Consider the following 25660-nt stretch of genomic DNA (forward strand, 5'->3'; position numbering starts at 1 on the left):
CTCACCCCAGACGTCCCCAAGGCTGGGGTCTTCTCTCTGCTCAGACGTCCCCCTTCGGGGCAACCACCTGACCACTCTGGCTAAAGGCACCCTCAGTCATGTTATTCCCCTGCTAGTTTTCCCCTGCTGTGTTTCCTTCCTTGTACTTATCATTCTCTGACATGTTCTTGTTCCTTTCTTTAGTTATGCTTGCTGTTGGTTTCTCTTTCACTAACATATATGTTCCTGGAAAACCAGGACTGTGTTCATTTTGTTCAGAAGCGATTCTTCATGGGTATTTTGTGTTTGTACCCATCTTCAGAGCAAAGGCATTGAAAGATTTTGTCCTGCACTCACTTTCCGAGGCTGCTTGTATGGCAAACAGCCTGGGAGGATAGAGGTAATGTTTCTAATAAAGATAACGGCTCCTTCTGGGGCAAAAGTTGGGCAGGTTTGCTAGCAGCCCCTTTCAAAGATTGCAGTTTCCTGAGTTTGGAGTTCCTTACCTGGGACACAGACCCACTGTGCGCACAGCATCCACACTGGCTGCTCTGCACCACCCCGAGGGACTTTCAGGGCAACAGGAACCAATGTGCATATGCAGCTCTGCTGCCTGTTATGTCGGCTGTGCTGTGAGTAATCAAGTTCTTTGTTTCTGGCCCAGGAGTCTCTTGTCTTCTGCCAGGAACTATAAGCTGGGCAGGCTAACTTACTAACTTTCAAACAGGGTCAAATGTCAGACCCTTTGCAGTTCCTGCCAGTTCTGTGCATTACCCCTTCTCCAGGGTAGGGGGCGGCGGGGGGGCAGAACCTGACACATAGTAGGTGCTTGGGAAACACTTGCTGAGTGAATGAAAATACAAAGGGCACCTCAAAGCAAGTCAGTACAGCCAGCTGGCTAGGAAGCTTTGATAGTAACTACCTTTCATTTTTCCTGTCAGTATCTAGCTTAGATGACTCCTTGGAAAACCTAAATTCTATCTCTTTAGCTTTTGGATTGGACAATATTTCTCCACCTTCATTTTGCCCTGTGCATCACTTCCTTGCGTGAAAACACTGTCAAAGTAATTTGAATGTGTGGAGCTCTGTGAATTCGTTCTTACTCAGTGCCATGGAGCACCAGCCACAGGAAAGAGCAAAAGGGCTTCAGTCATCTGCGTTCCCCCGACCACTTTGGATGGCTCAGAATTGGGCTATAGGAGCAAACTTTCTTTTGAGGTTTACAGTGGCCTCAAAGTTCCTTAAAGAAGGGGAGTTCAGGTAAGGGGCGGGTGTGTGTGTGTGTGTGTCTCTGACCATTGGGTGGGTGTTGTCCATAAATCAGGGGAAACAGGGGTTCCTCTCTTAATCCCAGCTATACCCACAGGACATCCAAGAGCTGGTGCCCAGGAGAGGCTTAAAGCTCCCGTGCCGCCTCCCTTGGGGGGCGAGGTAGGGGCTGCACTTAGGAAGGAACGGCTGGTGTTGGGGCACCTTTTCTGGGGTGCTCCTGGCGACCCGAGCCTGGATCAGAGAGTTCGGACTCGGCTGGCGCCGGGTCCCCTGCCTATCCCAACACCCTTGACCTCGCAGGGCTGGCCTCCTCCGGCCCAGGTTTCCTCCCGCCGCCTCCTCGCGCGCCGCTCTCACCTGGCCTGAGGAAGAAGCCCACGCCTCGTCCTCTGCCAAGAAGCCCTGACCTCCGCCCTGCCGCCCTCCCGCGGAGTCTCCAGGCGACAGCCCGCAGCCCGTGCGCCCGCCCGGCCTTTGTACGAACGTCGCCACGGCAACGCCATTATGACGGCCGAGCTGGGGAGGGGCGTGGCGTGCGCGGCGCCCGAGGATGAGGGGGAGGTGCGCTGGCAGCACCCGGCCAATTACAGCCCGCTGCAGCGCTGCGAGCCCTCCCCGACCTGCCCCCTAGAGGTCCCCAGCCCCGTTTCCAGGATGGGGAAACAGGCTCAGTGTTCACAGAAGTAGCTCCAAGTCTTACAGCGGGGAAGGAGCAGACTCGAGAATCCTTCCTACTGACCTTAGCTCTAGGCTCGGTGCGTTGAGGAGGGGGTGGTCAGGCGTGGGAGGGTAATGGAGCTGAACCACGAGAAGCCTGGAGGTTGGTCCCCCCCGTCCCACCCGAATCTCTAGTTCTCTCTGTTGTGGAGGAGAAAACAGAGTAAGCTGGGGGACCATCACTTCTGGGGATGGGGGTGGAGATGGGAGATGGGTGCGGTGGAGGGAACGCTTCTGAAAGAATGGAAGATTCTCCCACGTGCTAGGGAAGGGGTATTTACAAGCCCACAGCCTTACTGTTCCTGTCCTTCCCTGTCAAAACTCGCGTTTATTCATTCATGTGTTCTTTACTTCTACAAACATCACCTGAGTCCCTACAAGGTCAGACGGTGGCCCCAGTGTTGACCTGGATCAGATCCTTAAGAAATCCCCCCGCACCCCCCATGGGCACGGGGCTGGGGGGATGGAGCGTGTGGAGAAGACATGCAAATGCCAACTATCTCCCCTCACCCCATGTCACCTCTTTTCAGATCAGCCCCTTCTGTCTGGGAGCAGAACAGACCTGCTGACTACCTACAGAATGCCTCATTTCCCTGCCAGGAAATGACTGACAAGGTGCCCCAAGACAAACTCAAAATATTCATCTGAGAAAGATGAAAGATGGCAGACTCCACTCTAGTCAATTAGAAGAAGATATAAGAGAGAAAAATCATGGAAATCGATATGGGATGGAATATATGGTAAAGATGCTCCCACATGCCTAGAGGCTCTTAGAAATGCACATTTCCTGGCACAGACCTCAGAGATTCTGATTAAGCAGCTCTGGAGCATGGTCCAGGAATGAATTTGTTGCATTCTTGCAAATTCCTTGTGCATTTGTTAAAAGCTTGGCAAAACCTCAGGACTTATTCAACCCTGCAGTTGAATGGCAGAGCCCTCCCAGAACTTTTCCCTAGAAATCTCTTCCAGGCCCTCAGTTAGCCTGGAAGGTTCTGCCATTCGACCAGAAAGACCTTAGGAATGTATGAGGAGTGACCACAGAGGCCGGGGCCCTGAGTGGTAACTTCAGAGGAACAGAGAGGGTCAGGCTCAACTCTCCAGGCACATTTCTGCCTCAGGGCCTTTGCAGTTACTGTTTCTTCTCCCTACCAGGCACTTCCCCCAGGGATCTCCTTCAGCTCCTTTAGATTTTTACTCAAGTATCACCCTATTTAAAAGGGTCTTGGAATTCCCTGGCGATCCAGTGTTTAGGACTCGGTGCTTTCACTGCCCGGTTCGATCCCTGGTCAATCCTGCAAGCCCCATGATGCCACCCAAAAAAACAAAACAAAACAAAAAACACCCCCCCAAAAACATGAATAACAAAACAAACACCTCACTCTATTGCTCTTCCCTTCATCTTACCACTCCTCTAACATGCTATTTATTTAGTTTTCTTCTCTTATTTGTTGTCAGTCTCCCCACTCCCAACTCCCCCCTGCCCCCAACTTAAGCTCCATGAGGGCAGGGATTTTTTTCTCTTTTGTTCACTGCTGTATCACCAGTACCTAGAACAGTGCCTGAATGAACGAATGAGTGAATGAACAGGGGCAGCCCTTGCCACCTGCCCACAGCCTTGCCTCCTACTCTTGAGCTGCTGAGCTGAACTGTCCTTACCCCAGGACCTAGGCTTCTGTAGCCTTGGCCCTCCCCAGCCCCACCCCCATCTCCATGCTTGTCTTCAGTCTCATCAACATGAGCACAGAACAGCAACCCTGCTCACTGCCAGCCAGACCCTATGGAGCCCATTCAGGCCAGCCTGGAGCCGGAGCCGCTCATGGCCCCCTGATAGGCTTGGGAGAGCATATGTTGCCATTAGTCCATCTCTCGATGAGGAAATACTAAACGCAGAACAAAGCTGACATTCAGGCTCACTGGAGCAGAAATTGCCAAATCTTGATTGGATCCTGCCGCTCCCCACAGGATGCCACAGTCATCTCAAAGGGTGTGTGAAAGTCTAAAAACCCAGTTCCATGTCATCCACTTAAATTTCAAAAACAGAAACTAAAATACCCCAATAACTCATGGCTTTATCATAGCATGTCCTGGGCTGAGTGAGAGTTGTACTTTGCAATGATAGGGTGATCAAAATACTGCACCTGGGGAATTCCCTGGCGGTCCACTGGTTCGGACTTGGTGCTTTCACTGCCATGGCCCGGGTTCAATCCCTGGTGGGGAAATTAAGATCCCGCAAGCCACACGGCATGGCCAAAAAAAAAAAAAAGAGGTTTCTAGCTTATATGGGCTCCTTGGTGATGCCTGTAATCAATCAATCTTATTGAGCTCTGGGTGGCTACCAAGGCTGTACTGTATCTCAATCAACATCAGGATGCTGGTGTCTGAAAGGCCTGGGTCCATGTCCCAGCTTTGTCATTCCCAGCTGTCCTCCTAATACTGGAGCGAGTGATGTTAACTCCGGGCTTTCCACCCGCAGGGCACTGTCCCAGTCCTTCCTGTGGATCATCTCATTTAATCCTCACCATAACCTGGGGCAGTAGGTGTGTATGAAACACCTGGAACAGGGAGCTCTGCAGAGAAATGCTCAAAAATGTCGTGATGGGTATTATTTCTATCACATCACTCCCACTTGAACAGGAAAATAAGGCTCAAGAGACATGGAGGTATGTGACCAAGGTGACACAGCCAGAAAAGGATTTGAATCTAGATGACTGTGATGGGAAGGTATTTTCCCCGGGGACCACAGGTGACAGGTGTCACAGCCACGAGACACCCATGCTCACCACCTGCTTTCCCTCAGCCCTGAACAATCTGGGCTTCTGGCTGTCCTGAAGTTTGGGCAGTGCCTGCAGCAAGAGGGGGAGGGAGCTGAGGCCAAGAGGGCGTAGCTGGAGCTTGCCAGGGACCTCTCCTGCCACCCACTGGGCTTCTTTCCTGCAGGACCTCTGCCCCATAAAATCTCATTGGGCCACAGTTACCTTCCCTGGGCTGTCCTTGACTGGGAGAGCCCATCCACTGTGCCCCCTCCCGAGATCTGCTTGTTGTCCCCTGCATTCCAACAAGAAATGAATGCTGGCCTCCCGCCTGGAAGAGGTAGGGAGCTTGCCCAGCCTTTAAGGGGTAAGAGAGAGCCAGGGAAAGAGCTGGAACAGGAGAAAGGGAGTGTAAAAGAGAGAGAGAGCTCTCGAAGATCAGGAAGTAGCTAAGCTGTTGAGTAGGTGTCAGATGGGAGAGCAAAGGGCCATTGGAGGCTCCACAGTCCATTCATAACCTGACGCTATGGGCTAAGGAAATGCAGGTTTTTATACACACACACACACACAGGTTCACAAAAATAAATTCAAACCACAAAATCACAGCTGGTCACTGAGGCCTTCTGCAGCCGTGCTCACCCCCTTCCCCTGTCAGAAAATGAGAAATCACCCAGGTGTTTTCTCAGATAGAGACAAGGCTGGTTGGGACATTCATCTCTTGCAAATCAGAGCTTTGCCGGGGCCTTCCCTGGTGGCGCAGTGGTTGAGAATCTGCCTGCCAATGCAGGGGACGTGGGTTCGAGCCCTTGTCCGGGAGGATCCCACATGCCGCGGAGCATCTAGGCCCGTGAGCCACAACTACTGAGCCTGCACGTCTGGAGCTTGTGCTCTGCAACAAGAGAGGCCGCGATAGTGAGAGGCCTCTGCACCGTGATGAAGAGTGACCCCCGCTTGCCACACCTGGAGAAAGCCCTCGCACAGAAACGAAGACCCAACACAGCCAAAAATAAATAAATTAATTAATTTAAAAAAATTAAAACAAAAACAAAAAACTACTCTCTCAAAAAAAAAACAACAACACAGAAAAAAAGCTTTGCCAGGGAGGTCAGTCTGTATGTTCTGTTTGAAAACTGCAGATGAAGGGTGCTGATCCCACCTCTGATGGGCCTGGTTTCGTTTGTTTGTTTGTTTTATTCTGTCTGTACCTCACTTCTCTCACCTGTAAAATGGAGGTAATAACAGCATTGACTGTAAAGACCACATGGGTTAATATGTGTGAAGTAGTAAACTGTGCCCGGTACCACACACTCCTTCTGTGAATGTCCGCGTTGCTGTCTGTCTCTTTGCTTGTTTTTGTTGTTTTCTTGATGATGTGGGAGGACAGCACCATCTCAACCCGATCACGGCCATCCTGGCGAGAACTTTGATTTGCATCGTCTCAGTCCCAACCCAGAGCAAACTTGACCTCAGAACACTCGCATATCATCTTGCTTGTTGCCCAGGGACCTTTCTGGGTGTGGGTGTCAGAGGCAGGCTGAGCTCCCCTGATCGCTGCTAGAGGGATTCTGAGAATCCAGCTGGTCTCTGTGGAGTGGCACCTGCAGGACAACTCCATAAATTCGACTTGCAGGCATCCAGGCAAATCAACCTCCACTACTTCTTTTTTTGAGATTAACAATGAACCATTATGAATGAGGTGAACCAAACTAGCTAATATTTATTGAGGCTTGTTAGGTACCAGCCACTATGCCATGCACTGTTTTATTTAATTCTTAGCCCAACCCATTTTACAGAAGCGGGCTCAGAAAAGTCAAGTAACTTGCCCAGTTACAAATCTTGTAAGTGATAGGTCCAAGATTCGAACCCTAGCTGTTGGACTCCAGCATATTGTCATTTTTGTAAACTTTTGTTTTCAAAACATAATCTACATCTCGAAAAGAGCACAACTGATAAGTGTACGCTTGAAGAATTTTCACAAAGTGTATGCACCCACCCTAACCAGAACCCAGAACAAGAAGCAGAACATTACCACCCGCCCCCACCCCTCCGAGAAGACTCCCTGTGCTCACTTCTGGTTAGCCCCTCCCGCTTGTCTGACTTCCAATCATAGATTAGTTCTGCTTGTTTTTGAACTTCATGGAAATGGAATCTTACAGATTCCATTCGCTGCCTGGTTTCTTTCACTCAACTATGTGAGGTTCGACCATGTTGTCTGATGTAGCTGTGGTTCATTCATTCTCACTGCTGCATTGCTTTACACTCTGTTATCTATTCCTGCAGAACAAATTATGGCAAACTTAACGGATCCAAAAAACACACACTTATGTCACAGTTTGTGTGGGTCAGGAATCCGGGCACTGCTTAGCTGGGTTCTCTGCTCATGGTCTCTCCCAGGCTGCAATGAGGGAGGTGGCCAGGGCTGGGGTCTCATCTGAGGCTCAGCTGGGGAAGGACCCTCTTTCCAGTTCATGTGGTGGTTGGCAGGATACAGTTTCCTGAGGGTTGTTAGTTAGTCTGAGGGCCTCACCTCCTTGCTGGCTGTTAGCCAGAGATCCTGCACTGTTTCTTGCCATGTGGGCCTCTCCATAAGGTGGCTTGCTTCATCAAAGCCAGTGAGAGTCCTTAGAGAGAGTCTCCAGGCAAGATGGAAGTTACAATCTTCTGTAACATAATCACAGAAATGACATGCCCATCACCTTTGCAGCATCTACTGATTAGAAATAAGGTACAGTCCTGCCTACTCGCAAGGGGAGGGGACACAGAGGTGTGAACACCAGGGATAATTGGGGGCCGTTGTGTATGCCTTTTGGTCTGCACATGTGCACATATCTCTTGGGTATATATCTAGGAGTAGAATTTCTGGGTCCCACATACGTCCCGCTTTACGAGATTCTGCCAAACATTTTTCCAAAGTGCAGGTACCCTCTACACTCCCTCAGCAGGCTATGAGCTTCCCAGTTAGAGCACATGCTTTCAATACACTCCTCCCCTCTCTTCTTACAGAAGGGGTGTTTGAGCTGGGGCTCTTCGGAACCACAGGTCCTAATTCTGGGCCCATGTCAGAATCACTGAATTCCCGGGCCGCTTCGCCAGACATTCTGATCATTTGAGGGCTCAGATACAAACTGGAAGGTCCACTCCATAAGGCGAGGATCCCTGTACCCTTGGTGCCCGGAGCAGTACCTGGCAGCAGTACCTGGCAGGTACCAGGGAGCTGGCACTCAATAAATGTTTTTTTGATTAAGTGAATGAGTTTAGGAACTATTGTTCAAGAGATGGGCCCCAGGGCGGGTATAAGCTGCTTAAACGGGAAGGAAACTTTGTTGTGACTGAGGCTGTGTTCATTTTTCTGGGAAGAGGGCTCAGAACCTCAACCAGGTATGTCCCCAACAAAGGTTAAAGGCCGCTGTGATTGGCTACTGTCCGGCTTAGGTATTTTATCACATGAAGAAAGAATTGGTCCCGGGGTAGGTGGCATGGGAACTGTGGACAAGGTCCCATGGTCCTTAGAAGTAAAAAGCGAGACAGTGCTTGCCTGGGGTGGCTCATAAACTGAGACCTTGCTTGTTTTGACCTTTGACCCATGGTAACTCTTTTGGTACATCTAGCCACTGCCTGGCCTCTTGGGACCCTCCCTGTGTCTGTCTGTTGAACAGAAAATTCCAGAAGGCCTCGGTGCCCTGAGTTTCCATCAGGGGCAAGCCAACATGAGCCCTAGCTTTTGAAAAACCGCTTTCAATCCATAGAAAGCCTCCCAGTTTATCTGGTTTGAGATGACCTCATCCTTTGTCACCTTCTCTCTTGTTTTCTGGAGGTTGCTCAGCGTCTTGCTGCTCTCTGCATTCTTTTCTCACGTGAACAGTGCACCTATTTTGGGCATTTTGTCGTTGTTGTTTTGGGTCATTCCCATCACACATTTTTTGTATTCCTTTCCAGTCAGATCAACCTCATGCCTCTCTAGACATTTCTTCTCAGGTTTCCTCTGAATCATTTCGTTCGGTCTAAATATGTCCAGTGTTTCCTCCTTCCTCACTGCACTCCACATAGACCCTCTCTTTTCCCCGGAATAACTGTTCTTTTCTTTCGAATCCCTGACCCAAATCCTCATCTTTCACCATGTTATTTGACTTCTCCTAAGAACTGATTGTTTTTTGAAACTTAAGCCTCAAATATCATCCCTTCTAATCTGCGTCTGAATTTGGATCACGGTCAAGAAGCAGGCGAGACAGGAATGTGGCTGGGTAATTAGGATCCTCAGCAGAAGGGCTGAGTGTTCATCGGGGGGTCAGAGGGGCCTGGGGATGGAGGGAGAGGTATCTTCTTCTGCCTCGGGTAGGGCTTAGGGTGGGGTTGTCAGGAAAGCGCTAAGAAAAAAGGACCCATTTGACTTGAGTTCTGAAGGAAGAGTAGGATTTCCGGAGGTAGAGCAGGGAGAGCAGAGGATAGTCCAGGGAAGGAGCAGTGGGAATGGAGGCTAGAAGATGAGTCATCAGAGACGCTAGGGACAGGAGTACAGAAGGAGAGGGGTGGCCAGGTGCTGAGACCGCACACTGAAGGTCCATGGTCAGCCTTCAGATATGTTTGTCTGGCTTTCCCAACGTGTTAAAAGACTTTTAATTAGTTGCTGAAGGAATAGGCCTCTTTCTGTGGAGTGACAGAGAAACCTATTCAAATTGGCTTCAGCATGAATGCAAATTCACTGGTTACCAAAAATGAAAATTCTAGAGGGAACCTCTGGGTTCAGGCTCAGATGATTTCATGAGGCCTTGGCCTCTCTCCAGCTCTCAGGGATTCTTTGTACCATGTGGACCCAACCTTAGACAGAATCTCTGTATAATGGTCACAAAAAGGCGGCCGAAGCTCCAACCCTTACATCTTCTCAGCTTTAAATTCCATAGGGAAGTATAGGAGTCTTTTTCCTAAGCTTCCCCCAATGGCCTCACTGCTTCTCATTTTCTCTGGGTGGGTCACAAGCCCATTGCTGAGCCAATTATTGTGGCCCAGGAGACTGCTCTGATTGGCTGAGCTTGAGCCAACATGCCCATCCCTGCAGCCAGAGGTGGAATCAACAGCGTCTCTGAGAAACTGGACTGAGACTAGGAGAAAGGTGTTGTCCCCAAAGGAGGATCATAACGCCATAATATTTTAGAAGAGGTGAATTGTTATTAGGTGACGAAAACCAGATGTCTACCACAGTAGCCAACATGTACAGATCATTAACATCTGGATTTATGCCTTTTTTTGCGAAAATGGGAATATCTGGCAATACCTGGACTCTCTTCTTGTATATAGATCAGCAATCTGCTGGGGCTGAGTAGAGGCTCCCTCTTTAGATACAGCCTATGTTCTGCCTGCCCAATGCACTGCTCATATTTCCTCTCTGGCTCCTGGAAGCACTTGAATTTTTATTGCCAGCATAATTTGATTCTGTAAAGAAATCTGTTTTTCCCACCAGAATGGAAGAGCCAAATGTACAGGGGTCAAATAGCTCTCCTGTGCTCCCACAAACTCCTGAGGACAAATGCCTGGCCATTTTTAATAGTCTCATTCCTTGCTCATTTTAAAAGCCTTCTTTAAAAAAAAATATTGAATACATAGTGATTTTAGAATCTGTTATCTGATAATTCCAACATCTGAAGTCTTTGGGTGGGAGTGGCAGAGGGGTGGTGTCTCAATGTCTTGTTTGTTGTGTCTGCTTACTCTGGCTCATACTGACTTATTGCTTGGATGTTTAGTAATTTGACTGTGATCTCATTCTTGATTGAACTTAATCTGTGGGAATCCTGAGGGGTCTGATTCCTGGCTGCTTTTCTCTCGGAAGTCTTTTTTGTTTGTTTCAGCTGGATGCCGGGGATGCTAATAACCTCTGAACACTGACATTTATTTCCTCAACTTGGAGTTTTCCCACTGAATACATGGAGTATAAACTTGAGCCCCAGACCCACGTGGTTACAAACCTTCAGGGTGATCATCATCATCATCAGTATTGTGGCCATTATTAGTTTTCCCCTCCAGAGCCACATTGAAAACTACAGGTTTTCATAGGCTCTCCTTTCTGAAAGTCCAGAAAAAAAATTTTTTTAAGCCCTCCTCTTGCCAGGGTGTGGAGCATCTTTGAGGGTGCCAGCTTAATACAGGCATCTTAGACTTGGTTAGCTCATCTTGCAAAGGCCCAAGGCTTAATCTCCCTTTTCCTGCACTTACTAAAGGCAAATGGCTTCCTCATTTGCTTATGCTTTGGTTGTAGCTCACTCTGTTTGTGTGTGTGTCTGTATGTTCCTTTGAGATTGCCTACATAAAAATTGTTTTTTATTCTGGGATTTTGGAAACACACACGAAACTAGAGAAGCCTGCGATTAACTCCATGTATTCATCATCCAGCTTCAACATTTTCCCAGTGTTCTCTCATTCTTTTTTCTCCCTTTTTGAGTTTTTTTCTAGGTTAATTTAAAGCAAGTTGTGTCATTTCACCCATAAAGACATCCTAACTGAAAGGACCTTTTTTTCCTTTATATTATCCCCGCCTTGACATGATCACAGCTAAAAATACTTATAATCATTCCTGAATATCATCTAATATTCAGTCCATGCTCACATTTCCTTGATTCTCTCAGAGATATCTTTTTTACTTTTATCTTTGTTAGAATCAGGATCCAGACAAGGTCCACACATTACACTTGGTTGTTATGTCTCTGAAATGTCTTTAATTCTGTAACAGCAACTCCCCGCCCCTGACCTTTTTTATCCCCCAGCCACTGATTTGTTGGAGAAACTGGGTCTTTTGTCCTGGAGAACATTCACATCCTGGATTTGGCTGATCACTTCTTCTTGGTTTCAGTTAACTTGTTCCTCTTTTCCCCATGTTTCCTGTAAACAAATAGTTAGATCTAGAGGTCTGAGGAGATCAAAGTCTTTTTGTTGTCCAGACGCCTTCATAGGCGGTACTGTGTGATCCATCCTGCATCACACAGTGAGCACATAATGTCTGGTCATCCTGTTTTTAACGATATTGAGATTGAATGGTAGGTCCAGTGCTAACAGACTGAGCCATCCATTACAAAGTCCCCAACGGCTTTTTTTCCCCCAATAATTAACATTTTTAATTATTCATTATGGTAAAATATACATAATATAACATTTACCATCTTAACCATTTAAAAATATACAGTTCGGGCTTCCCTGGTGGCACAGTGGTTGAGAGTCCGCTTGCCGATGCAGGGGACGCGTGTTCGTGCCCCGGTCCGGGAAGATGCCACATGCCACAGAGCGGCTGGGCCCGTGAGACATGGCCGCTGAGCCTGCGCGTCCAGAGCCTGTGCTCCACAATGGGAGAGGCCACAACAGTGAGAGGCCTGCGTACCGCAAAAACAAACAAACAAACAAAACACACAAGTGGCACAGAGGAAGCCAGAATCTTGAGAATACCTGGGCCCAAGGAAATCTTGGAAGATAGTGAGTTAAAGAGAATAGTGAGGATAATGACGATGGTAGGAGAGCATGTATGCTTTGTGGGCCTATGTACTAAGGGTTTTGTATACAAGCTCCCATTGGGAAGGCTACGAGCTAGGTGCCATTTTTATTCTCATCTTAAAGAAGAGGGATCTGAGCTAATTAAGCAGAGGGAAGGTTAGGGGCTTTTCCTGGCTGAGACCACAAGACAAAGCGGTGGTCACGCGTCCTAGCCAGGACTTGATTGGCTGGAGATTTGATTGGCAGGAGAGCTGAGCGGCTTCTCCTGCCAGAAGCAGCCGCTGCCCTTCAGCCTTTCTTCCACTTCAAGCCCTGAGAAAGGGCTTGCGTGCTTCCCAAGTGGCAACTTCTGTGCATTTAAAAATTTCCTCTTGAAAATCCCAGCCTTAGCCCATTCACAAAAGGTATCTGGGTCCTTTCTTGGCCGTGGCCTAGTCGTATTCACCAAAGAGAAGAGCGCGTCCCATAAGAGCTGGCGGCTTTGGGAGGACCGGGGAAGGCGTCAGCTGGCAGGAAGCTCCCTGAAAGAAATAGAGGAATCCCCACCCGTCCATGAGCTGCCTATTCTTCCCCCTTAGAAACGGGGCTTGTGATATGCCAGGCACTGCAGGCATTTTGCCATTTAACCCTCCCGCTGCCCCACGGAGTAGGCCCCTTGCTAACAGTTTTGGTTGCTTTTGTTGAGGAACCTGGGATACAGAGGTCAAGCCACTTACTCAGGGTCATTCGGGGCAGTGGTGGGGCTTGACCCCTATTTGTTTGACTCCAAATCTGGCCTCTGAACTCTGAGAGACACTGCCGGCTTCTCGAGTGATGTGGGAAGTGGATTCGAGTGAGCACGGCCTGGGCCGCGGTTCCCGTCCCTCTGCCACATGGACAGAGCCACAGACCCAGTTCGCTGTGAAGGCCCAGCATCTTATACCAAGTCTCATTTTCACAGCCAGAGATATTAGTGTGGAAATAGGACTTTTGATTCTTGAAAGGTCTGCTTGGTGAAGAGATGGTCAAACATTTAAACTACAAACTCCATTTTTTTTTGGGGGGGGGCAATTCTGAAGCTTAAGATGTGTAATTTCATCTCAGTGCTTCAACCTTGCCACCTCTGTGAACGGGTGAAGAGTTTCAAAGTTTCATACAGGAGGCTAAAAAACTAAGGCTCCTTGTGAAAATACTAAGTGTAAAACTTAGGAAAGAGGAATTCTACTTTCTGTTCTTTTCTGCTTAAAGACAACGAAGATATACTCCCTGGAAGGAACGGATGCCAAGACAGATGTATACAAGTGCCCTTTAGGATCCAGCAAAACTTTCAAATGTATTATTGTTTTCTTCCCGACAAACAGGGATTTCTGACGACATATTAACAACAAGCCTGAAATGCAAACCTGAGTCCTGGAGTGAAACCCCCAGGAGCAATGGTGCGATGTATCCAAGGGGGCCACCCTGGTAAGGGAGACACAGAAGGAGGGGGTGTGGAAAAGTGAACATGGGCGGGGGAGGGCAGCAGGTGGGGAGGGAATCCTGTTTCTGCCACTTAGTAGCCAGGGAACGGTACCCTCTGTCAACTCACCTTTCCCCTCTCTCTAAGGGGCTGACACTTGCCAGCATCCCTTGCGGGTTGATGGGAGAGATGAAGCATGTGCGGTGTGGAGCAGGTGCCTGTCCCTTGGTAAGTCTTTCCCCCAGTTGTGAACTCCACGAATTTGAAAGCTTCTAGCTGTAGCTCTTCTGGGGACCCTGACACAGGTTCAGCTTGGCCATTTCAGACCCTTCTCGGCTGAGGGATGTCCAGCGCCAAACAGGCTGGCATGTCCCTTGCGTTGTGTGTGAATGATGCAGCCCAGGAATAATGCATGTGAAACCTCATTATGTAAATCCTCAGGTTTTCAGTACATGACAATGGCTTTTTTGGGGCCCTTCTCTGTCCCATTCTGTGGTCTGGTGTCTCTGCTTTGGGACCTAGTCTGCCAAGCCCTGGGGGCGGGGGTGGGCACCTTGGGGAGGGGTGAGCTCTCCAGAGGGCACATCAAAGGGAAAGTCACAACTCTGTCACTGGCCCAGCTCTCCCTGGCATTGCTTGGTGTGAAAGGAAACTGTCCTCTGCCTGAGGCAGCCCCATGTCACACACAGACTAAGGCCTGTGATGTTTAATTCAGAGCAGTGAGCACTGGAAACACTGCATCCAGGCTCCCTCAGAGCAGGACAGCCACTTTTCATTTCTGGGGCTCTAAGCCAGAGAGCCTGCTGTCTGGAAACCTATTGCCTGGAAGGTTCGCAGGATGGAGGGCAGGCTTCTGCAAAGAACTATCTGACCATCACCTCCTGGTTGAGGAGAAGGGCACCCTTCTATGACCTTGGCCTCCTTAGAGCTCATGCAGGCAACAAACACACACATACAAATACACACACATGCCAACCCACAGCACATACTCACATGTACACACATACACGCAAGCATGCGTGTACATATACACAGCCCCAAGTCAGAAAGACTGGCGTACTATTCTGGCTACTCAGAAGAGGAAACCCAAATCTTTATTCTCAGAGAGCTTATTCCTCGGTGTATCCCTGGCACCTGGCAGAACAATGAAAATCAGAAGCGCCGCCTTTAAAAACACTCGGGCTGTTCACTCAACTAATTGTGGTCATCTTTTCAGGAGGCAGGGAAGTCAGATCATGATGCTGGACACCCTTAAGCTCAGTACAGTGCTGTGTGTCAATTATGTCTCAATAAAACTGGTAGAAAAAACAGTTATCTGGATAGAAAGAACAAGATAAAATACACGAATTATCAAAAGTTAAAAAAATACAGACGAGCTAGACTATGAGTCTCAGAAAGCACTGTTCACAACAGCCAGGACATGGAAGCAGCCTAAATGTCGATGGAGGAGTGGATAAAGAAGATGTGGTACAAATATACAGTGGAATACTACTCAGCCATAAAAAAGAATGAAGTAATGCCATTTGCAGCAACATGGATGGACCTAGAGACTATCATACGATGTGAAGTAAGTCAGACAAAGACAAGTATCATATGATATCACTTATATGTGGAATCTAAAAAAAAATGATACAAATGAGCTTATTTACAAAACAGAAACAGACTCACAGACTTTGAAAACAAACTTATGGTTACCAAAGTGGAAATGTGGTGGGGAGGGATAAATTAGGAGTTTGGGATTAACATATACACACTATTATATATAAAATATGTAATCAACAAGGACCTACTGTATAGCACAGGGAACTCTACTCAATATTCTGTAATAACTTATATGGGAAAAGAATCTGAAAAAGAATAGATATATGTGTATGTATAACTGAATCACTTTGCTGTACACGTGAAACTAACACAACACTGTAAATCAACTATACTCCAATATAAAATAAAAATTAACTTAAAAAAAAAGAAAGTTTAAAAAAATAGAGGCAAGCTAGACTATGAGTCTCAGAGAGGTTAAGCTGACATATATATATAGAATCTAAAAAAAAAAAAATGTTCTGATGAACCTAGGGGCAGGCCAGGAATAAAGACACAGATGTAGAGAATGGACTTGAGGACATGGGGAGGGGGAAGGGTAAGCTGGGACGAAGTGAGAGAGTGGCATGGACATATATACACTACCAAATGTAAAACAGATAGCTAGTGGGAAGCAGCCGCATGGCACAGGGAGAACAGCTCAGTGCTTTGCGACCATCTAGAGGGGTGGGATAAGGAGGGTGTGAGGGAGACACAAGAGGGAGGGATGTGAGGATATACGTATGCATATAGCTGATTCACTTTGTTATACAGCAGAAACGAACACCACACTGTAAAGCAATTATACTCCAATAAAGATGTTAAAAAAAAAAGCTGCCTGAAGCCACACAGTAAATGGCAGAACAAGAGTCTAAACCTAAGTCTGCCTAACGCTAAAGCTATTCTGCCACCTTCCTTTGCAATGAGCGAATGCATTCTGTGCTGCCTGGATCCCACTGGGACCTCAGTTGGCTGTTTCTAAAGGGAGCTGAGGGGCAGCCTCAGAGGCTCTGCTCCGAGCAGGGACCTCTCACCTTCTGCTGCCTGATCGCCCTGGTGACCCTCTTCTCCTGGTGCAGCCGCTCTTCCATGTGCGCCAGGGCCTCCTTCAGCGGCGCCTTTTCTTCGGCCTCTCTGAAGATGTCCTTCAGCTTTGCCACCTGTGACTGGTACATCTGAACCGACACTTTGCTCTGCCTGAGCACACAGGAGAGACAAAGTCTCTTTTCTCCTCAGCTTTCTCACTCACCACCAATGCTCCCGACCTGGGAGATCCTCCGAACACTTCCATATATGCTTGGCTTCGCGGTTTCCTTACAAGTTGGGGGAAGGCTGAAGATGTGGGGACTAGAGGGCAGAATAAATAGCCCATTGGCTGTGGATGTGCAGCATGAAGGGGGCACAGGTTATGCTACCAGCCCCTCCCAATTTCCCAGAGAGGATGGGGGAATGGATACCACTGAAAATACGATGGAATTACGAAAAGCACACACATGGTGAAACATCAGACACATTTATAAAAGGTGCACCTTATTCCTTAACAGTAGGGTACTCTAACTGCTGCTTTCTTGCCCAGAGACTTGGGTCCATCAGGCCCTGAGTCACCATCCCGCCTCCCCACTCCACACCCAGGCCTCTGTCCTCTTGTCCTGGTCCCTACGGGTCTGCAGCTGCACCGAGGTTTAGCCTGGAGAATGGAGGCCTGGGCCTTTTGCCGGGGACACGGGCCATACTTGAGCTGTTCAATGTCCTTCTCGTATCGTCTCAAAAGCTCTTCTTTCCTCTGCAGCTGGTTCTTGAGTAGGGTGATCTTATCAAACACCAGGTACAGGTCTCTTTGTCGAAGCTGGTGGACTCTCTCCCTCTCTTTTGGGGAGAGGTGTTTCATGGACACGTGACCTGACATATCTTTGATGTTCAGCATAGTCCCGAGGGTTTTGCTCATATCCAAGTACTACGAGAAAGCGTTTCACAGGTAAGAGGCCTGGCCCAAGACCGCTGGTGGCCACTTTGAGGAGGCAAACGTCTAATTCTGTTTCATTCATTTTCTGCAGTTGCAGAGAAGAAACACATGCTTTGCAAATGAGTGCATTTGGGGCTTTTAGTACGACTTTCATTTTCCCCCGCATCCATTTACACTATGCCTTTTTGAGAATTGGGGGGAGGGGTGGAGGGGGAATGACAACAGACATAAACATTCATTCTTACTACCCAGTCTTGCAAGGAATTGGGCTCTGCAATTTCCAGCCCATGCTGGGATAGGAGATGGGTCTCGTGGAGCTACTGTAACAACTAAAATGTATGTGGAGCTGATGTGTAAACTATCTGCAGGGCACGCAGGTTTGGACAGGAGGGGACTGATGCTGGGTATACCTACCAGCTTTTCACTAAGATCTAAAGCGTCAGCCACATCCATTTTCCTTAACTTCTCAGAGACCATGATGGACCCTGGGCTGGAAAGGCCATTTTGAGGCTGAAATAAAACAAAAGAAAAAAACTCACTTGGCATTCCATTATGATTTTCTACATCCAGAAGAATAACCCAAAGAATAATGCAAGAACTGGAAAAAATAATTTGAGAGAGTTGATTTTTTATATCATCTTTATTGGAGTATAATTGCTATACAATGGTGTATGTTCGTTTCTGCTGTATCAAAAAGTGAATCACCTATACGTATCCATATATCCCCATATCCCCTGCCTCTTGCGTCTCCCTCCCACCCTCCCTATCCCACCCCTCTAGGTAGACACACAGCACCGACCTGCTCTCCCTGTGTGATGCAGCTGCTTCCCACGAGCTATCTATTTTACCTTTGGTAGCGTGTGTGTGTATATATGTCCATGCCAAGAGAGTTGGTTTTAAATCCATTCTGACTCTGTGAACTGCTTTCTATATGACTGTGTTCCTACCCCTTCAGAGCACGACTGCCTTTGAAATGATGCATCACTTGTGCCGTTCTTTGGCCACCGTCTCGTCTGTCTTCCCTTTAGGCCAGTGGTTCTCAACCGGGGGTGACTCTGTCCACCCTACCCCCTCCAGGACATTTAGCAATTCCTGGGCACATTTGTGGTTGTCATAATTGCTGCTGGCGTCTAGTGGGTAGAGGACAAGGATGCTGCTAAACACCCCACGATGCATAGGGCAGTCTCCCAAACAAAGAGTTACCTGGCTCAAAAAATCAGTACCGCTGATGTTGAGAAGACAAGCTCCAGAAAAATGGGGACCATGTGGCTTTTGCTCACTATCTCCCTCCTTGTGCCCAGCATGGCACCTGGCAACGAGTGGTGCATAGTGGGCATGTTTGTGGAATGAACGAATGAAGGTTAAGTGGAAAATAGCCTCCCTCCTTTTTATTAAAGGAATCTCATTTCTGTGCAGCAGAAACCATACCCTCACAAAATTTGGCCCAACCTTCTCCTAGTTCTGGAACCTGGTGGGTGGGCATCCCTTCAGAACCTTTCCAGAGACAATGCAGATAGTGTTTGCAGCTGCATCTCCCTAAGACCCCAACCAGCCAGCTGGCTGTTGGAAGCCCAACTGACTGCATGGAAAGGCCACCAGACTGAATAGGGGACCTGATCTGAACGACCACAAATAACCATAATAAGACTCCTTAAAAAATAAATTGGCTTTTAATGCTTGCCATGAGCATCTCTTAGCCCTAGCATTTGTTGGCACTACCCTGAAAACCTCTGAGATTTTAAAAAAAACAACTACAAAAATATAAAGGCCCCCAAGTGACTGTGATAGACAAGAGTGGACATATTTGTCTATGTATCTATGGAGATGAGAATAAAAGAGGGTATCTGAAGATGACAATAAACCGGGCAGATCTGCTGCAAAAAGAACCTGAGATGCTGCTCAGTGTCTTCAGCTACCCTGAGCTGCATCCTCTGTACCTCTCCAGACGCCCCCTCTTTTCCTGAGGGGAGGGTCACTAAGGAAGAGCCTGGGCTACAGGATCCAAGCACGCAGTCCCCACCCGGTCTCTGCAGGCTAGCAGACACACCACCAGGGACACACCCCTGGTGTGTCTTCAATCATTATTCTGTGACCTTGGGTGAGGTACTTGACCTCCTGAAGCCTTACTTTTTCTTATCTGTTAAATGGGGACAATAATAGTAACTATGACACAAGGCTGCTACGATGGTTCAATGACATAAGGCATGGAGCCGGCTGAGCTCAACGCCTGGCACACAGTAAGCAGTTCACAGATGTCAGCTATTCTTCCTCCTGCTCTTTCCTTTAATTACTGCCAACCTTGGAGGATTGAGAGTTAGGAGGTTTCCTGCTCTGTGGTGTCAGTGGTGGGATGAGGGCTTGTTGCCAAGGGGAAGGTCAATCTTGGAAGCAGGACCATCAGGACATGAGATCCAGCTGAGCTCCCCACCTGGAGATGGGCCCTCCACTCCCAGCCTCAGAGAAGGAAGGTTCGATTTTATCAGGAAAACCAACACATTTCTGAAGACTCACATCTCTAGACGTGTGGGCAAATGTCTAGAAAAATTGTAGGAGAAAATGCTGGTACAGAGAGGATGGCTTTATTATGTTTTCCAAAAGCTGGTTTAGACCAGCTGCCGCAGCAAGCCACGCTGATCAGAGCTGTCCATTGTCATGTGTCAATCAAACACCCGATCAAACATCCATTTAGGATACAGGGCACCTTCAACCTAACAATCAAATTACTTCTGAAAATCCTGGAAAACACAAACTATGCTCCCTAAGAAAGGAAGGTTTTCTTGGATAATACTCTTTAAAAACTGTTTGACAATAATAACTATCATCTATTAAAGTGCTCGCTATGAGCTAGGCACTGGGATAAGCACTTTACATAATGATCTCCTTTAATTTTTCCATCATCATTTTACAGCTGGGAAATTGAAGTCCCAGAAAGGTTAGGAGGCTGCCCAAGGTCACAGAGCTTGCAGAGCTGGGATTAGGACACAGGTCTCTGATTCTAGAACTTGTGTCTTCTTAATCATCATGGCTCCCTTCTGCTGCCCTTTATGTGTTCATGTTTTTCAGTTTATAGCAAAAAGCAAATGTTAGGCAAGCTCATGGCATAATGTTGTACATTAGCTTGTTGAATCTTTTCTGCAGAATACAACATGTGATGTGAAAAGGAGGGCCCAGAGATTGTCCGGGCCAGCATCAGTGCAATGTTATATCATGCTGTACACGATGGGAAGCCGCCTTTCTATTCAAACATTGGATCACTGGTACGGCCAGGCACCAACCAGTCCATACAGGTGTTAGCCCATCAGGGAGGACCTGGCCTCGAACCAATGATGTATACAGTGGTGCCAGGGCACACGGCTCGTGTCTGTCCTCATGCCCACCCTCCCCACGTGTCAGTCAATGCAGAGACAAAGTTTCTTTGGTTACCGTTCGGATCTCTACTCTTGAAAAAGTTGGCAAGTCAGGTTTTGCATCCAATATTTTCCGAACATTTTTTTCCATCCCGAGGGTCTTTAAGTCTAGAAATGATTCATCCATGTGGTCCTTGTGATCTATAAAAGAAATAATTTACACTCAAAAGAAAGGCTCAGGAAGAAGTTACTGCATGTAAAAGTCACAGCTGCTATTTACTGGACACTTACCACAGGCCAGTACTAATTAGCTCACCATCCTCCCTTGGCAGGTGAGGCATCGAGGCCCAGAGAGGTGAAATGACTTGTCCAAGGCCACACAGCTCATATGAGGCTGCAGCCTCCCAGGGCGGGGGCACTGAGGGGGAACCTTCGGCCACAGGTGTGAGGATGGACTTGAACCCAGGCTTCTGTGTCCTAGCCCAGGGCTCCACCCAGCAGCAAGCTTGGTTTCTTGAAAGCCCTATTCCCTCTAAACAGGGTATTTATCCTGGGAAGTTCCCCAAGGTTGGTCCTTGCACAGCATGCGTCTATGAAAAAGTTTCCACTGGGCCACAGTGAAATAAGAAAAAGAAGGACAAGGTTCTGAGTTTTTCATGAAATCCTGTTTATTTAATATCAAGGCCTGCTCTTGACTCTGAGCTCATGCCTACACATCTATTTTTTTTCCTGCCCATCTTTTTTTTATAACTATGTTTTTTTAGTTATGAAATGATGGGGATAGAAGATGGTGGTCCTGGCAAATTGGTTAGTCCCTAAAGTGAACCCTCAAGTCTGGGGCCCATGGTTCTCAGCACAGAGGGATGACTAAGCAGGAGGAAACTTACTTGACAAGCTGGCCTTCTCAAGTTCTTTAATTCGCGCACGAAGCTCAGATAAGGCCTTTTTCTGACACTGAATGACTTCCTCATGTCGGGACCCTTTGCACTTGGCTCCTAGATCACTGAAGGACTGCTCCTGTGGCCAGAATGGTGAGGACAGCAGCTTTATCAGTGATCACAATCTCACTCTCTTGTATTTGAAGAAACATGAACAAATCATGGATTAGCAGAAACCCTGTCACTTACTTAGTACCTTGGAAAATATCATTACAGGGCTTCAGCAGAGAAGGAATTTAAAAATTTCATTTCGAATACAAAGTCACATCTAGGAAGATTTCCAACTTTCCTACCTACTTAGCATCATTATAAATAAGAGATCCCCGCTATGTTCCCTCCCCATGTTTTATTTCTTTTTTTCTTCTAATGTTCTTCTAAGCTTGGGTTTCCACTTGTTGTCATTCTGGTCTCATCTCTGAACAATCACATCAAATTTGCTCCTGGAGGGGCTTTTTTTTTTTGCCTGCACCATGAGGCATGCGGGATCTTAGTTCCCTGACCGGGGATCGAAACCGCGCCCCCTGCAGCGGAAGCACAGAGTCTTAATAACTGGAACACCAGGGAAGTCCCTGGAGGGGCTTTTATTTATTTATTTTTTTTCTGCGTTACGTGGGCCTCTCACTCTTGTGGCCTTTCCGGTTGCGGAGCACAGGCTCCGGACACGCAACTCAGTGGCCATGGCTCACAGGCCCAGCTGCTCCGCGGCATGTGGGATCCTCCCGGACCGAGGCATGAACCGGTGTCCCCTGCATCGGCAGGCAGACTCTCAACGCACTGCGCCACCAGGGAAGCCCCAGGTGGTTCTTATCGGCCAACTTGGGGAAAACCTTCTTCTCAGACTTTGTGGCTGAAAATGTAGTCTGCAGAGCTGTGCTATCGGTACCAGCTGGGAGCTGTTCAGAAATGCAGAATCCCAGGCTCCCCCCACCCGAGACCTGCTGAGTCACAATCTGCATTTCAACAACATCCCCATATGATCCGTGGACACCTTTGAGTTGAGAGGTGCCACTGTAAAGTATCCTCTAATTGGCTGGTTTCTGGAAAAGTAAGTAGCAGTTTTGGCCATGTGTTTCCCCTGATATGCATGAAGAGAAAGACTGAAATACTATTGGTTGGTCTTGCACACACTTAGACACAAGCCAGGAGCCGCAGTAACGACTGGGATTTGTATCAATAAAATCAGCTGCGGTATATAAACAAAGTACCATTTCTAGACATTTCAATAACCTTGCCTCTTCAAGTTGATCTTCAAGTTGATCTCTGAGTTTTAGGATTCAAGCTTCATGTTAATTCCTCCTACATCATTCACCCTCTTTAATTAATTTAGTTCCCAACAAGGAGTTGCTGAGATTCCTCCATCTAAGTACATGCCCTCTGTTTCTCATAGGAAAGCCCATTTCATCAGTTTCCAGTAGTAAAGAGAAGGACGGGGACCACCTTACCGATTTCTCTGCCATTAGCCGCTTGACTCTGGCTTTCAGCTTCTCCTCTTGCTGCGGTCTTTCCTCGGTCAGCTTCTCCTTCTCTGCCAGATGCTGCTGTAACTCTTCTTGCAGCAAATACTGCTGAGTTTCCCGAGAACTGTTGATCTTCATCTGAAATGAGGGGAAGGGGAACTGCAGCTGATGGGGGACAGGACTAATGCAGGAGTCATTTCCACTACCTTTGGGGGCGGGACAAAGGTTCACTAAACTTTCTTCAAAACACAGAAAAATGATGCTTAGCTTAGTAACTAATAGCGAAGTAGTAGAGCATCGTGGTTAAAAGCTCAGACTCTAGATCTAGATAGAATCTCAGCTCTAGTTCTTTCTAGACACTTCTTCGTATAGAAAATAAGTGGGTGAACTAAGGCAGGCCGTCTTCCTCCTCATTCATCCCTGCCGGCCGCTTGGGTGCGGGATTCCGTGGAGAGCACGGGCCCGTGAAGGGGCTCTGCAGCACGCCTACCTGACCTACTGCCCTTTCCAAATTGGCTTTAATGAGGTTTGCTCTGTTCCTCATTTCTTTCAGCTGAAGCAATTTCCTTCTGGAATCCTGCCGAAGCTTCTCTTCAACCTGAAAGGATGATGAAACCGAGGGCTTGCTGCTAATGTGATCATCATGCCCTCTGGGGAAACTCTTCTGGGGGGGCTAATGGCAGTGGGGGAGTCCCTGAGGGGTAGGGACAGCTGCAGCCCAGCAGCAGGGGTCACAGGCATGCACAGGGTGGAGGCAAACTCACAGGGAGTTGCCCCCTATGGGAAAGGGCCGAGCTCTGCACCCGGGGCTCAACTATGTTCTACCGCACACTCCCATCCCAGCTCGGTCCCTAACCAGCCGTACGACACTCGGAAAGTTATTTCACTGCTCCGTGACTCAGTGTCCTCATCCGTCAAATGGGGATGATGATACTAGTATCACTGCATAGAGTTATTGTGGGGATTCAATGTTTGGAATAGTGCTTAAGGGCTCTGTGAGAGTGTTAAGTACCGTTGTAACCTATGAAAGGTGGACGGGAATGTCCGCCGTACAGTCTCGTTCTAATAACTCGTGATGGGTACTTGGAAATGTTATGATTGGGTTTATTATCATAACTGTTTGTCGTTACCACTTTGAGCACACTCACTGGTGGTAACCTCTCTGGAGGCTTGCCAAAGCAATGTCTATTAAGAACTGCAGCCTGCCAAGGAAGGCCTTTAAAGTGGAGAAGCTTGCCTACTTTTCCCCCCTTGCTTGGGTAACAGTCAACACACGGTAAGCTTGGGCGTGCTCCACGCTACCCTTGGCTGGCCAGTGTAGGCCTCACAGCTGCTCAGTTCTTGGATGCACCTGCTGAGCCCTGGGCCCTGGCACTAACAGGAAATGAGGCAAACTCTCGTAAATAAATGGAAAGTTTTTGTGCTGAAACAAATTCACAGGCTGTTTTTTTAGGGATCTGAAGAGGGGGATCACAGGGATGTAATAAAAGACCCAGAAAAGCCCTTAAGAGCTTTCTTCTGAGTAGTGTGGTCCAGTGGAAGAGCCTCTACCCAGCTCCGTTACCTTGGAAAAGTCATCTAAGCTCTCTGGGCCTTAGTTTTCTCCCAGGTCTAAACATGCTCTGACTTCTATGTCAGCAGCCTTTTTCATATGCTGCAAAAGCCAAGTCCAGCCTTGGACTCTGCCCTTATCTGTGCTCTGCATGAACAGCCCCCGTTCCCGTCCCCAAGCCTCAGAGTCACCTTCAACAGCCGCCCTGCTCCCTCTCTCACACTCGGGGGTCTCATGCCTGTCCTCCAACCCCTCTCACATGCAAGCTGGACTGTGACAAGTGGCCTCCTCGCCTCGAGTTTAGTTTCTTCCAGTGCAATCTTAACGGTACTGTGAGAGTTACCCAGCTGTAAGGCAGCTCTGTCCAACAGAACTTTCTGCAATGATACAGGTACTCTGAGCGAGGCTGTGTTGTCTAATATGGCAGCCACCAGGCACATCTGGGGATCGAGCACTCGAAATGGGGATGGTGTGACGGAGGAACTGAACTAAAAATTTTAGTTAATTTTCATTAATTTCAGTGTAAACAGTAGCATGTGGCTGTTTGCTACGCCAGGGTCACTGAAGTCAGACGAACCTGGAGTCAGACAAAACCGACTGTGCCATTGGGCTAGTTACTTTACTAGTAACTAGTAGCCTTGACTTTCTCATCTGTAAAATGGAGAGGATGATTTCTAGATCACAGCACTGTTGTGAAGATGAAGAGATGAAATGTTCAAGGTAACTCCTAGTACGTGAGAAATTGTAACTACCATTTTCACCCTGATTACTGTCCACGAATGTCATTGCATCAGTCACTTGTTCAGAAGCCTTAGTAGCTCCCCACTGCCTGTGTGGTACAGAGCTCAAGCACCTGAACTAAGGCAAAACACCAAGCCAGGGATTCAAGAAGCCCCTACGAACTCAACTAGGTAAATAAAACTGAATCCACACCTAGATAAACCATAATAAAACTGCTGGAAATCAAGGGAAAAGACAATCTTAAAAGCAACCGGAGAAAAAGACAGATTATGCAAAGGTACAACAGTTAGGCTTACAGATGACTTCTAAATAGAAATAATAGGAGCCACAAGACAATAGTGACATATCTAATGCTGTATCTAATGTGCTGAAAGAAAAGAATTGCCCTTGTAGAATTCAATACGCAGTCAAATGTGTTTTAAGAATGAAGGTTAAATATACATCTCCAGACAGACACA

The 25660-nt window shown here is 47.7% G+C and overlaps 1 protein-coding gene across 1 annotated transcript in view; it reads right to left on the reverse strand.

The window, feature by feature from the left end:
- Nucleotides 1–25660, reverse strand: part of LOC309808874 (forkhead-associated domain-containing protein 1-like) — a gene marked incomplete at both ends in the record, with an annotated part of 199082 nt that overhangs the window by 103106 nt on the left and 70316 nt on the right. The window contains 3 exons of the mRNA XM_082629449.1: nt 16239–16401; nt 16938–17158; nt 17582–17599. Coding sequence (XP_082485575.1) covers nt 16239–16401; nt 16938–17158; nt 17582–17599 — 402 coding nt within the window. The remainder of the gene's footprint in view (nt 1–16238; nt 16402–16937; nt 17159–17581; nt 17600–25660) is intronic.

This window comes from Mesoplodon mirus, assembly GCF_964341445.2.
Source record: "Mesoplodon mirus genome assembly, chromosome: 7".
NCBI classification, from domain to species: Eukaryota; Metazoa; Chordata; class Mammalia; order Artiodactyla; family Ziphiidae; genus Mesoplodon; species Mesoplodon mirus.